The 13,970-nt window shown below is 40.5% G+C and overlaps 1 protein-coding gene across 1 annotated transcript; it reads right to left on the bottom strand.

Annotated features, from left to right (window-relative positions):
- Window positions 1–211: 211 nt before the first annotated feature.
- On the bottom strand, window positions 212–10,647 carry LOC130183043 (beta-2 adrenergic receptor-like). The gene is made up of 4 exons (XM_056398353.1): window positions 10,476–10,647; window positions 7,345–7,507; window positions 6,890–7,181; window positions 212–5,343 (listed from the first exon to the last, which is right to left on the bottom strand). Exons 2-4 carry the CDS (start codon window positions 7,502–7,504, stop codon window positions 4,338–4,340), a joined length of 1,458 nt encoding a protein of 485 aa, XP_056254328.1. The 5' UTR covers window positions 7,505–7,507; window positions 10,476–10,647; the 3' UTR covers window positions 212–4,337.
- Window positions 10,648–13,970: the final 3,323 nt, after the last annotated feature.

The raw sequence follows: 13,970 nt of genomic DNA on the forward strand, positions 1-13,970 counted from the left end.
ATCCCTCAAATTAAATTCTCAGTATTAAAAATAAACAGTTTTATGTAATCAAACAACCGAGGGGAAATTTTTTTCACATGATTCTTTCCAAAACCGAGGTCAGAGCCATGTGACGTGAAGCGTGCATTTTTTTTTATTTTTGCCATCACTATCTGCACAGATTTAATGATTTAAATTTAACACAGGATGAAAATGTTGTTTTCATGGACTTTCTGATGTTCTCATCTTGCTGCAGTGACGCACGTACTGTGTGTCAGGTAGGTGTGTGGATACAGACTTGTAAAACGTCTTGGTGTTGAGTTGACAAAAGGCGATCCACAAAACTTGCGAACATTTTGAGGACAATCGTATTGCACATTTTATTAATAAAAAACAAACACAAATGAAAATGAACACAATACCCAGGACACTAGTACATACAGTTGGTATACAGGACACACAACATAAGGGCATACATTAACTTTAACATACCTAAAGTGGAAAGTTGTTCCTTGGAAACAGGTCACACACACACACACACACACACACACACACACACACACACACACACACACACACACCCACACACACACACACACACACACACACACACACACACACACACACACACACACACACACACACACACACACACACAGTGCCTTGCTGTGCATGTGTATGTGTGTGAGTGTGTATTGAGGCAGTATAGCTGATTGTATTTCCCCTGCAGCAGCTGATACTGTAGCTGCTGTGACCGCCTGCACCTGTCACTGTACGTCATGCCTCACACACACAAACACACAAACACACGCTCACAGGCGTAAACTCGAATGCAAACAGACGAGCCGAGTCTTCAAGAGTGACTTGGATGACTGGATAAGCACAAAAGGCGTCTGTCCAGTGGGCTTAGTTAAAAAGGTTAAAGCTGCAGTGCGATGTGAATCACATTTCCATTCTCATCTTATTTGTTGACAAAGAGCCTCTTGAAGTTTTTTCAAAGTTTCCAGGGTTATGGAAATTTTTATGATACACCTTGGGAGAAACTATGGCCGGCTTTTTGATTAGATTGTTTGATGAATGCTGGGTTTGGGCAACAGCGTGCAGCTCCTTCTCTGTCAGAATGATTTTTTAGCCCAGCTGGCTACATGACAAAACCGCTGTTTCCATTATCGATTGTCAGCGCGCGCCAATGCTAAGATGGGAACGTTGTTATGCAGCAGCCGGCCCCGTTAAAAGGAAGGATTAGAGTAGCAATCAGTCTAAGAATCTGTTCCCGCACTGCTCTTTTTCAAAAGCAATTTGTAACCAAACAACAACCGCAACAAATCCCAAAGAAGGTTGTAAGCTACACATATTTGGTTGACTTGTATAGACGGCTAAGTGAGCCTGACTTGTTTGGCCAAATAGCTCCAGGCCGTTTGTTAGAAAGGAAGCTGTGAACAGTCTTATTAGATGTTAAGCTGATTTTTCACCTTATTTGTCTGCAGTCATGTTTGGCACATTTTAACTTCGACCTGACTATGTTGATCACACACACACACACACACACACACACACACACACACACACACACACACACACACACACACACAGGCATAGCTTAGCAACACTTTCAAAACGATACAATTTCAAAATTTCGTCCTTTTACACACACACACACATGTACAACAGCGTTCGAATAAATATTTACAGAGATGAGATGACATTCATGTGACTCTGATGGAGGTAGAAAAGAATCCCGTTCCTTTACTGACAAGCTAAACTTCAGTTTCAACAAAGCACATTTCAGATGTGGCTAAGTTTCCCAAGACAGACACACTAATACCATAAGTGTAGACTCAGTGTTTCAGTGCTGCTCGACGTGTGTAATCTGATGAAGACAGATGTGATACAAAAAGCACAATAAAACAGCTCTTGGCTCAACTCTTGCTCGGATAAATTCAATTATTACACATGACAGCAAATTCAGACAACCGTCGGAAAGCATTTGAAACTCAGTTGTTCTTTTTTTTTTTTTTAATTTCAAATTCTGTTGAATTTGAAAATTCAATTGGATTTCAAAGAGAAAACTAAACTACTGTCTTTTCTGACTTTTTGGTTAATCCTAATCTCACTCACGCTTCAGTACATTACAAATATTCAGTGGCATGTTTCAAGTTTTTTTTAAAATGCACACATAATCAATAATCACAATAATAACAAGTACACAATAATCACAAGTACACAAATCATACATGCAAGCAGACACGTGTAGATCATTTTTACAGTACACCATTGCCAATTATTGACCCTCAGGTTTTTTTATTTTTTATTACTCTAATTAAATAATTAGCTATACATGTAGAGGCTGGGCTGGGGAGGGTATTTCCCAAATGTAATTTGGAGTATAATGTGATCTGATGTAGGGAGTCTTTACACAGTATTTAGGATGAATTTGCAAAATAATGATATTGATCTTCCCTTCAACCAAGTTTCTGAGTAATGTTAAAGGTAAGCACTTAAAATATGTGTTGTTTGATTGCTATGGTTTTACAGAGTGCAGCAGCACAATGTTATGGGAACAGATTTTCACTGCATGAATTGGTGATCTCCCCAGCTCCGTCTGACAGATTACAATGTCCTTACTATAAAAGAAGTAAAGCCGACAGGATAACGGTTACGAGTTGATAGATAGAAATGTTTGGAGAGAGACACAGAGAAAATAGAGCCAGCAAATATGTGATGAAAGGAACAAGCAGTAGAGAGAGAAAGAGCAGTAGTCACAAGTTTGGGTCTCAGGTCTGATACACAAATGGTTTTGCACCAGCTATGAGGTTTATTAGGAAGGAATGAATAACAGGGAGATAGTCTGATAGTCTGAGGTCGGTTATTACAAGTGATCCTCAAATGTGACCCTCTCTTTCAAATAAGACTTTTAGCCACAGGGCAGACAAAATGTTTTTTTTTATCTCTGCTTTGTGGAGGCTTTGTTTGGATCTGCGACTTGCACTTGTATTCTTGGCAGACAGAGTTATTAGCCCTGTAAATGTGGTGCTGAATTCCTGCTTGTGCTTCCTGCCTTGTGTTGCAGCTTGGCCACAGGCAGGTCTTAATTAATAAATACCTAACAACTGCAGCGGGATTATATCTAAATGTTTATTCAAATTCACCTCAAAAGGCCCTGAAAACTTATTTTTCTCCGTCAGGTTCTTACTGTGGATGATGGGATCATACAAGAACACACAATTTTCTGCCAAAGTTCGAGTTTTCATGATTTAACATGAGAGATTTCTGCGATCAAATCACACCCACACAGTCTTAATGGAGCAGATCAGCTGAGTTATTGACTCTTAGTAACTAATGTATTGTTTAACTTTGATTGATGCTTATTTAGGCTTTAAGAAAATGCAGAACGCATGTTTTCATGTGAATCCCAGTCATCCAAACTGACCAATCAGGCCCTGGTATAAAATACCGTATGCAGTGTTAAAAACAAAAGGCTACTGCTCCAACTCTTTTTTTTTTTTTTAGCAATAAACTGAGACACATTCACAGCTGCTATCCTTCCAGGTGTTGCTCTCTGCCTTCTGAATGTTCTACCATGATGATAAGCAGTTGGTGCAACGACATCACAGGTATCACTCCATAAAAATGAGCAGCTTTCAGTAAAGGAGCATTTTGGAATGCATGAGCCTGCAAGATATTTTGATTCCTGTTTTTTTGGGGTATTTTATTGTCCAGCGGTCATTAAAGCCTTTTCTCTTCTTTACTGTGATAAAGGGAACAGCACACTTATCCTTAAATAATTTACTCTTATTTGTCCTGTATTTCAGTAGCAATTCATATGGAGTCCATTATGACATCGCCTGTCTGCTGTCCATTTTCTATAAACAAAGGGTTGACAAAATAACAGAAACACCTTCCAATAATAAACCTGTTATACCAGTTTGATGAAGCTCCTACTGTTTGGTTTCACTCTGTGAATGCAGCTTTTCTTGTTGTGTGTTTATCATAATTTTTGAGGCGATACATTTTGCAAACTTTTGCACTGAATCGTTGTGAATGCGATTCAGCTTTTTGGTGCCTCAATACATTGTGTTGCGATGCCTTGAATATTCACTTAAAGGTTTAAGTCAGGCCTCTTTTAAAGAATCCTGCTAAACATTGTTTACTTGTGTAGCCGCTGTCGTAGTTGTGATCTGGAGCAGCAAAGAGGAACAATGAACACAAGTAAAAGTAACATTGACTGAAGCACACTTAATGGGGTATTTTCTAACCGCACTGAGCTGCAGCCTCAAAATGACCGAAAAGACACAACCAATATAAGCTCCATCAAACTAGTGTTTACTGCACAGTGTGAATTCTGACATCCTATTTGGTCAAGCAGTAGAAGCCATATTTTCCTTAAAGCTCCCATTGGCAGAACTGTTGGCCCGCCAGTTTGTCAGAGAACCTGGAGCTACTTCTAAAACCTGCTCACAGTGAGACGTTGGAAGAGCCAGAGTGAGCGGGCTGTCTCGGATAGAGCTCTCCTGACGGCCCTCCCATGCTGACGTCTGCTGATTGTCCACCCCCCTGACACCACTCAGGTCTGAGTCCCCATTCGTCCTACCTGGGGACTTGGAGTAACAATCTCTCTCTCTGCACCATCCCCATCCTCTCCTCCCTCCCCAGCCTCCCACTTTGCTCCTCAGACAGAGTATTTCCTGAAAGGCGTGTCTGAAGTCAGGGCTGCTGCAGTAGATGAGCGGGTTGAAAGCTGAGTTGGAGTATCCCAGCCAGTTGAGGAGTCTGAAGAGCAGCTTAATGTCACCCAAGTTGAGGAAGGACATGAGGATGTTGAGTATGAAGAAGGGCAGCCAACACAGTGTGAATGTTCCCATGATAATCCCCAGAGTTTTTACAGCCTTGTGCTCCTTAAGACAAAACTTTAGACGCTTTGTAGTGGAGTGTTTTCCTTCCCCCTTTTCTGTCCTTACTCCCATTTTCTGCATGTTTAGTCTGTCCTGTCCTGCTTGTTCTCCCACCTCAGTTTCTACCCTGAGTTTATTCATTGTAGGGCTATCATTGGGATAAGCCAGCTGTGCAGTGTAATGCAAGTTATAAAAATGCCTCTCCCTGCCTCTGATCTTCTCCAGCTGTTTCTGCGCCTCCTGGAAAACCCGGCTGTACAAGAAAATCATTACCACCAGTGGCAGGTAGAAGGACACAATGGAGGAGGACACAGCATATGCCGCATTGGTGTTGAAGTCGCAGCAGTACATATCGGCCAAGCACCGCTTAGCTTCATCCTCACGTGACACCCACAGCTTCAGATGAATGGGCAGGAAAGAGATGAGGGAAGCCACTGCCCAAACTCCGAGGATCACGGCCAAGGCACGACCCCTGTTAGAAAGAGACGATATTGTAAATATGTTAGTGAAAACACAGATAAGTGAGAAATACTGTGCTAGTTTGACATTATGATCACTATTAAAAAAGCTCTGTCAAACCAAGGAGCGCTACAGATTCAGGAGATAATTCTCTGTAGGTTCATCATGCATTGGTATTGCTCAGAAAAAGTATGAATTATAGCTGTTTTAACAAACGTTTTATGTATGTTGTACTCTGAGTTTCTCTGTTTTTTGTTTTGGTATCTGGTCTGGCAGCATGTGCCTGTTACTGCATGTACACGTGCATGTTAGTGCATGTATGTGTGCGCGTCAGTGCATGTGGATCCCTCCTGTTAAACCATTGGCCTTCCCCATGTTCATAAACACATATGGACCGCCCACAGGTGAGATTGCACAGTGCAGTGTGCAGCATTCAGGTGAAACGAACATCCAGAATGTCATCCACTGATAGAACCACATTTTCGCCCAAAAACATCCCAGACAAAGAAAGAGATAAGACCAGGGCACAGGGACTGGACATGGGGACTACCGGCTCAAATCCTGGTCGGCCAGTGGACAATAAAAACATCCATAAAGTTTTTACCGTCTCATTTGTGCGTCCGGTTCTTTCTCAGTCGGACCTTGGAGCCAGTACTGCTCTGGCTTTAGCAGAGGAGAGCTCCACCAGCGGCTAAAGGACCCCAGCTTGACTCAGACATGGCTTCTTCTCCTCCACATGTAAGTAACTTAATGGCTACATAATGTTACACGTTTTTTTTTTTTCCATTAATGAGGAGCTACAGTTGCCACGGTAACGTTAGCTAACTGCTGTTATGAATTTGTTCGGCAAATGTCGCTATCGCTAGCTGGCTAGCTGCTAGCATTGCTGTGGAGCATATCACGGCCATGTTAGCCTGGGTTAATGGTTGTGGCTTGATTGTTTTTTGTTGGCTCTTATGTACACAGGGTAACTGCATGCCATTGTGCTTATTGTTGTGTGCTTAGTGGCCGCTTTCACTCGGCTTCTTAACACCTTGCTGACTGAGAACTGAAGGGAGGGGAGGGGAAGTTGTGGCCGAGGAAAGCGTTTGTTTTGGTCTGAGATGCTGGTCGTTTAGCGGGATATCTAGTGGCAGTGAAGATTTACAGAACATATCCAGCTATGCAGGAGGAAGGATTTAACCACACTGAGTTATATAGAGCAGAATGCTACCATTGTAAATCTTTATGGATTCACATTTTCTAGCATGGTGCACCTGTGGTCATAACCCAAAACGTGTGGTTTCAACAGCCTTTGAGAAGATAGAAAACACCTGCTGTGACATCACTGATTGTGGCTTGGCTGGATGTGCAACATGCTGCAAGGTTTGAACATGCAGACTGTAGCGGCAGTTATCGTCTCTATGTGACTGACTGTAGATTTATCTATTAAAGGTTATATTCATTTAGCAACCCAGGCCTGAAGTTTTGAAAAGTTATATGATTACCTATTCAGTAAGAATTACTTTTGATTCTGAACCCACACAACCAGACCAAAATGTCAGCATCTTGGGTCATACCTGGTGAGCAGCATTGGGTATCGGAGTGGTGAGGTGATGGCGAGGTAGCGGTCCAGAGCAATCACACACAGTGTTTCTATACTGGCTGTCACACACAGCACATCAGTGGCCGTCCAGAACTCACACATGAAGTTTCCAAACTGCCAACGCTCCAGCAGGATGTAGCTGGAGCCAAAGGGCACCACAACCATGCCCATGATGAGGTCAGCGACAGCCAGAGAGGCGATGAAGAGGTTGGTGACTGTTTGGAGTCGTTGGAACCGCAGGATGGCGGTAATCACCAGGACGTTACCTTGACAGAAGAAAATATACATTCAGAGTAATGTAACTTGAGACAGTTGAATGTCGTCTAAATCAGCTGTAAAAAATATTTTTTAGTTTTGACCCTACAATCAGTTAATCCAAAAAAAAAAATCCGCTGACTAACTGAAACGATTAAATGTTTTGTAACTTACCAAAAACTATGGCCAGAACCAGAATGGCCATTGCAGCACCCAGCAGCACAAGCTCAGGGTCACTGTACTCCGACGAGCTCGCTGACAAATCAGAGGCCAGTGAGGAGTTGCTGTGCTGCGATTGGTTAACCTGTGCTGACACAGTGCTCACAGGTTCCATGATCTATAGTCATAACACACACAGAACAACATGGCTTCCTTCATAACGGATTAAAACAAATAAAGACTAGCTATATATGTTTTTTAAAGTGATTGAAATTCAGAACAGCTGCAGTTTTGAATTTGAGTCATCCTGTATGAGAGCAGTTTAAATAGGAGGAGCACCTCTAAGAGATGGGTAGCTTATGTTTTTACATTTGCTTGTGTGTTATGGGGATTTAGTTGTTTGCACTGTTTGTGGGATTTTGCCGTCTTCAGTATTGGTTGTGTGTCCAGTTGAGGCTTAAAGTCTTTCTTTACTCCCCTCAGTGTTGATGAAGATGGGCTACATCATCCTTAAATCCTTGCACTTATCTATATGTTGCACTACAAGTTGAACGTTGCAAACACACTTATAGCATCAGCAGCAGTTACCTGTAGTGGTAAGTGAAGAAGGGCGTTTCCTGCAAGTGCCAAACCTATGTGTTTGTGCCTGTATACATGCTATATATATTTGTGTGTGTGTGCGCGTGCGTGCGTGTGTGCGCGCACAGAGAGATGAGTGTGCATACGATATCAGAATATAAGGTCAACATCAAGTAGCATGAGGGAGGTCAGCAGGTTAAAGTTTCTGCCATTATCTTACAGATATGAACATATGTGTACTTTCACAGAGGAAGTTGGGGCTTATGGAATGATACATATGCTAAAGCAGCATATGCAATAGTATCTGCAAAAGGGCAGCAGCCGTAGTAACATTGCCAGAGTAAGACCAGGCAGCTTAAATATACTGTCTTATTGCTATGGTTGCATTGAACATATGTTGCAGTGAGTACAATACATACTGTATGTTGTGTATGAGTCTGCCTGGACTGGCTCAGAGGCACCACCACATAAAATTGAAATTTTGATATAATGCATTTTTAATTACTCAATTATTTTCATAGTAAGGCTAAACAGTATGTATAGGAAAAAAAAAAAAGCCATTAGCTTTCATCTACACACGGTTGGCTGGCTGAGCATGAAAAACTCTTTTATGGTGTAATTGACAGCAGAGATGGTTTTGTAGTAAGCAATGGTTTAGGATCATAACTGGTCCTACAGTATTACTGTTTGAGCTGCATTTTATCTGTTTGCTTTGTGCGGCAGTTTATTTTATTTTTGCATTATTCTCATACACACAGTTAAAAGGGAACAGCTTATGTACGGCATTTGTTTTTCAATGCACCTCCAGAGGTTGTTTGGTTAACTTCTGTTTTCATGCACACTTGGGTTTTTTTATGTATGTTGACTTAATTCCAACACACTCACAACACATATTAACACAGGCTGTAAATAGTTGCATGGATCCACAAGTGTTTACCCAGTTCTCCTTTGGTCAATGAGCAAAGTGTTGAATTTTGGGATGCATGTCAAAATGCCAGGGCGGACCATAATGAGATTATTTTCTTATGACAATCATCTCACAAGTAGAGCCTTACAGTGTCATTACATTAGTGTTACAAGGCAGCGAATGTTAATTATCAGTGTTGGTGTGCTGTCAATCATTCTGTCTGTCTGCTGTCCTCATCAGGCACCTTTGTGTCAAAATTTGTCATTGTTCCTAAGTGTCCCCAAATCAACGTGTTTACATTTAGAGAATATGGAGGTGCCAGTGTGTGGGGCAAGTTTCAGTGTTTCATCACTGATGCTTTGAAGGCTGTTTCAATTGTAATGGATGAGGCGTCGTCTAGTCAGATAATAATGCACCTACATACATCTAATACCAGGCTAAATGTCACCGCCCAAATTATTTCATCTAGATTCATGTTTGTAAAATGGTTAGTGCACTTGTTTCTTTCCTCATAAAGCCTTAAGCTAACCTTGCCACCTTTTACATCGATGGATCTTTCATGGTGCCTCATGACTATTCACTGCCCCCACTGATTAGATCAATAATCTGGGCGGCTACCTCCACTGACACAGTCAAGCTTGCCAAAGAGGCTCTGCTCTTCTCCCTCCCTGAGCTGTTTAAACAGTCACACACACAAAGAAACTTGACCGTCTCCCTTAGGCCAAGAATCAAACACAAAAGATTTACAGAGACATAAATAGCCCAATATTTAAGCAGAGGAAGCTTGGCGGTGGCAATTACACTGAGCACTTAAACACACACAAAAGTGCCCACAATAGTCCATGCACAAACACAACACACAGGCACAAGTGCATGTGCAAACACAAAAATACACACGCACACAAAACACCCAGCTTTTGCAGCGCTTAGTAGAATAAACTGACGACAGTAGACCAAATTGTGAGGGAAGAGAAATGTCTTTGTGCACTTTGAAAAGCACAAGCACAAGTCATAAAACATTTTGCTGTCGTGATAAATCAAACCATATATGTCAAAGATGAAAGCTAGTTTGGATTTGTTAAATGTGAGAAAAACACGCTGAAAAAATCTGACTAATTTCTGTTCAATTATGTTTGGCCAGATCCCCTTTTCATTTGGCTGTTGTTAGAATAAAGAAAAGAGAATCAGAACGATCCTTTTGAAATATTTGAGACTTTAAAGTTTTAACACCTGTCGTGTATGTACAAAATCAATTCATTATATGTTAGAAAAGATTCAACTTTATCTTATAATTTCATTCGTCAGCTTTTAACTACTGTAATACACTGTTAAAACTTTGGAAGATCCGAGTCTTTTACTGTGTAAAAATGATTATAAACATTTTAATGCTACTAGTTTATCCATTACCATGTAATTCAACACTAAACTCCTTTTATGCTTCAGTAATGTGTGAATAATTAGACACTTGTGTGTCACATACACACACACACACACACACACATACACACACACACACACACACACGCACATACACATACATATATATATATATATATATATATATATATATTATATATATATATATATATATATATATATATAGATGATAGATAGATGTATATGTAGCATATGTCTTTAGACCTGCAGTTAATTTTCCTACCTCCAGGCTCTGTCCTGTGCTTTACAATCCAGTGATTTGATAATCCAGAGGCCTTTAAATCCACATCACAAAGTATCATCATAATGTGTTTGTCAGCAGCTTTTAGCTTCTCTTCCTCTTGCTGTTATGAATGTCTACTTTTGTGTGTGACACACACACAGCCTGCCATTCTCTCTTTCCTCACTCACTTGCCCTTTTGAAGCAGCTGAGCCCGTTACCCTTTATATAATCAAGCTCTGATGACATCACAGCAGGACAGTAGCCAATCAGAGGACAAGGACTGGCTTTTAGTGTATATCTCATGGCTGCAGTGCAGCTGAGCTGCCAAACAAAAACCACACTTCTGTTTTTGACTGCTGGGTAGCTGTACTGTAGCAGTACACAAATCTTCAACCTGAACCCTACTAGACTTTATTCCCATTTGTTTCCATCCCACTAGCCTACTCAATCAGATCAGATCAATCGGATCATTTCAATTAGTTTCACTATATTTCAATGAGACACTCACATAGGTGAAGTTGTGGTACACAACACCGACACCACAATAAGCACACTGAAAAATTAAGTACTGCTGAAAAAAATGGCTGCATGTTGAACCTAGGTTAGAGGAGCTTGAAGACAAAAGTTCAGACTGCAAGACAGTAATATGAGCTCTTCCTCTTGTGGTTTAATAGGGTATAATAAGAATTGCTTTGCATTACTTATATTATTTTACAGTTAATGAGAACAGACTCAGACAGGTTCTCATCAACCAGTACAGTTTTATTTTAATTAGTTTAAACTGAGTTAAACTGACTATACCAATAATTGTTCCAGAGTTTACTCAAACTTCCTGTTTTTTAATCTACATGGATAACTGACTTAGTGTGATTTTGATTTTTCACTTCTTCAAAGCTGGTTTACCATTTGTCTGTTGTCAAAGGAATACATCTGTAAGCCAAAACCCGCAGTGCAGGCTGATTAACATTTAGCTGTATCATGATTTTCCAAGGTACAAATAAAATACAATAAGAACACTTATTAAAACTGGCAATTTAGTTTGGGATAAAATTTCAGCAAAAAGATTTTGATTCATTATGATGATTTGATGAGACTTTTTTCCTTCTCTCAAACTGATTAAAGGTACAAGTATATATCAAAGGATTTTTAGACATTTTAATGTGGAAAAGTTACATATGACTTCAAGCTTGAAACTTTAAAGTTGCACGACAGTAAGAAACCCAAACGCTGAGGGGAAGCCAAACACTGGGCCCCTCCCCACCTCTTTCAGTAGTTTGATAAGAGCAATCACTCCATGGAGGAGAATGAGATGGTTCTCAAGTTCAAAACGGCCTGTAACACAGCAAAAGAGGAACATCTGGTCACAGTGCGACCAAATCATGTGCTCGGGGTTGGTAGCACCAGTGCTACCAGAGGAAAAGTTTAGTCTGGAGCCCTTGTTAAGTTAACGTGCGTGCAAAATGAGCCTGGTGGAGAGGGAGAGAAAACGAGAGGTCCCAACACAGACTCAACAACTGATGATGAGGTTGCAGGTGCAGATGCAGCTGGGGAGAGACCAACTGAGCCAGTGAAGAAGAAAAAGTGCTACTTTCAAACAACACGACTAACGCAGTACCAGGAAGAATAGCTGCTGCAATGCAAAAGCTAATGGGAATCTCCATTAGCAACCATATCCATGGTTACAGCACGAGGGAACGGCTATGCTGTGTGTTTATTGTTGGCAAAGAGGTTGCAGGTCATGCAGGGTGACATTTGGGATCATCTTCTTGTTGGTTGGTGTCATTCTTTACCACTTAGTGGAATATCAAAAATGGGGTTCAGTATAATGAAAACCTCAAGGATTATATGGCACTGTCTGAAGATTTTGAAATTTTCTTGCTATGAGACTGCACACAGCGTGGTGCCAGTCAGTCGGTCAAAATCAAAACGCATAGCACAACTTTTCTCTCATATTCCATGATTTATTCACCATCTTGTCTTCAACAGGGTGGAATCTAAAGCTGAAGCTATACCAGTTTTCTTACATATAATGAACTGATCTGTAATACAGATCAGAATACAAAATAACATTCGTCTTTGTACTTTGTAATGTTGTTCAGCATTCAAAAGATGAGAGAAAATATTTGAACAAAGCATGGTGAACTGGAGACCAGAGTTTTAACTTTGATACATTTTTGAAAAGGACCAACTCTGATCCCTCTAGTGGTCTTAGTAAAACAATGTGATAGGCTACTGTTGAATGGATTATGCGCTAATTAATACATAAATATTATTTTCTATATCTGCAAATGTATCCCCCTAAATCCATACACACTGGTCCTTTTAAACCCTACACCCTGGCCTAACTATTGCACTGTACTTTTTCTAGATTCTTGCCGCAATGTCAGCGTGTGGTTGTTTATCTTGGTCTTGGCCCCATAAACACAAACGATAAGGGAAATGCTCTCCAAACACTGAAATGCAAAAAGAAAGAAAAGAAGAAAAAGAAAACACAATAAAGGGTAATCTAAACGTAACCCTTTATTAAATACTAATATTTTTTAAACACACACATTAAACACATTTGAACACAAATTCAAAATATAATTAACTTTCTGTTTCTTCTGTTTTACTACAGCCAGTCATCCAGTTTCTTTTTCAGCCCTGTAGCCTCAGTCAGAAGTATTACAGCTATATACAGACACCAGAAACCGTTAAAAGTCCCCACATACCACAGAATGTACCTAGCATCTGAGTTATTTCCTTGCGTCATTGAACACAATGTTCTATATCCTCTGTACAGATGACAGCCTGCATCTGTATAGAGGACATAGAAAGCCTCCCACACGCACCACGTGTGGTATAGTTCAAACACTCTCAGCCTCATTGAGAGCAGAGCTCCAGCAGTTCAGCAACAACTGAACAACCCAACACAAACAAAGTGTTAATTCATGCTGCCTAATCAATACTCATTTGTGTTAATGATGTGAAATGTGTTTGTTTGAGGCTGATGTAAAATCACAAACAAGGAGGAGAGAAGCAGGAGGGATTTATGTCAGTTGAAATCATAAGTTTTTCATGTGGCCAGTTTTTTTTTTTTTTTGTTCATGTAAACCAAGTTATATTTGCTTAAAACACAACCACTTAAACCCAAGTGAGAACTTCTCTCTTTTCTCTTTCTTTCAGTTTCATCTCTTTTCACACCATCCTTTGGGGCATTATTGTCAAAGAGCGTAGAGCAACATCCATGCAGCCTAAAATACTGATTAGTGATAGCATGTGTGCTCATTTAAACACTAGGATTCATCCCCAGCGCCTGAGTCAATTATGATTTCGACCACCCAGCTTATCTGGAGTCATTATTCTGGTCAGGACTATTTGTGCAAATGCAGTGGAGCCTGCAAACAGTTTGTTAGATGCCTGCAGGGGAAACTACTGCCGGAACCATAATGAGCAAAAAAAAAAAGGTTATTGCATGGCTAGTCAGAAAATACGGGCAAAAGGTCATGTGCATTT

This window comes from Seriola aureovittata, chromosome 15 (assembly GCF_021018895.1).
Source record: "Seriola aureovittata isolate HTS-2021-v1 ecotype China chromosome 15, ASM2101889v1, whole genome shotgun sequence".
Lineage (NCBI taxonomy): Eukaryota > Metazoa > Chordata > Actinopteri > Carangiformes > Carangidae > Seriola > Seriola aureovittata.

Bases quoted from the DNA above. Each gene is read 5' to 3' on its own strand.
- LOC130183043 (XM_056398353.1), bottom strand. From the start codon at position 7,504: ATGGAACCTGTGAGCACTGTGTCAGCACAGGTTAACCAATCGCAGCAC. The intron at 7,182-7,344 runs GTAAGTTACAAA...TCTTCTGTCAAG, and splicing joins GGTTCTGGCCATAGTTTTTG to GTAACGTCCTGGTGATTACC. The intron at 5,344-6,889 runs GTATGACCCAAG...TCTTTCTAACAG, and splicing joins TACCCAATGCTGCTCACCAG to GGGTCGTGCCTTGGCCGTGA.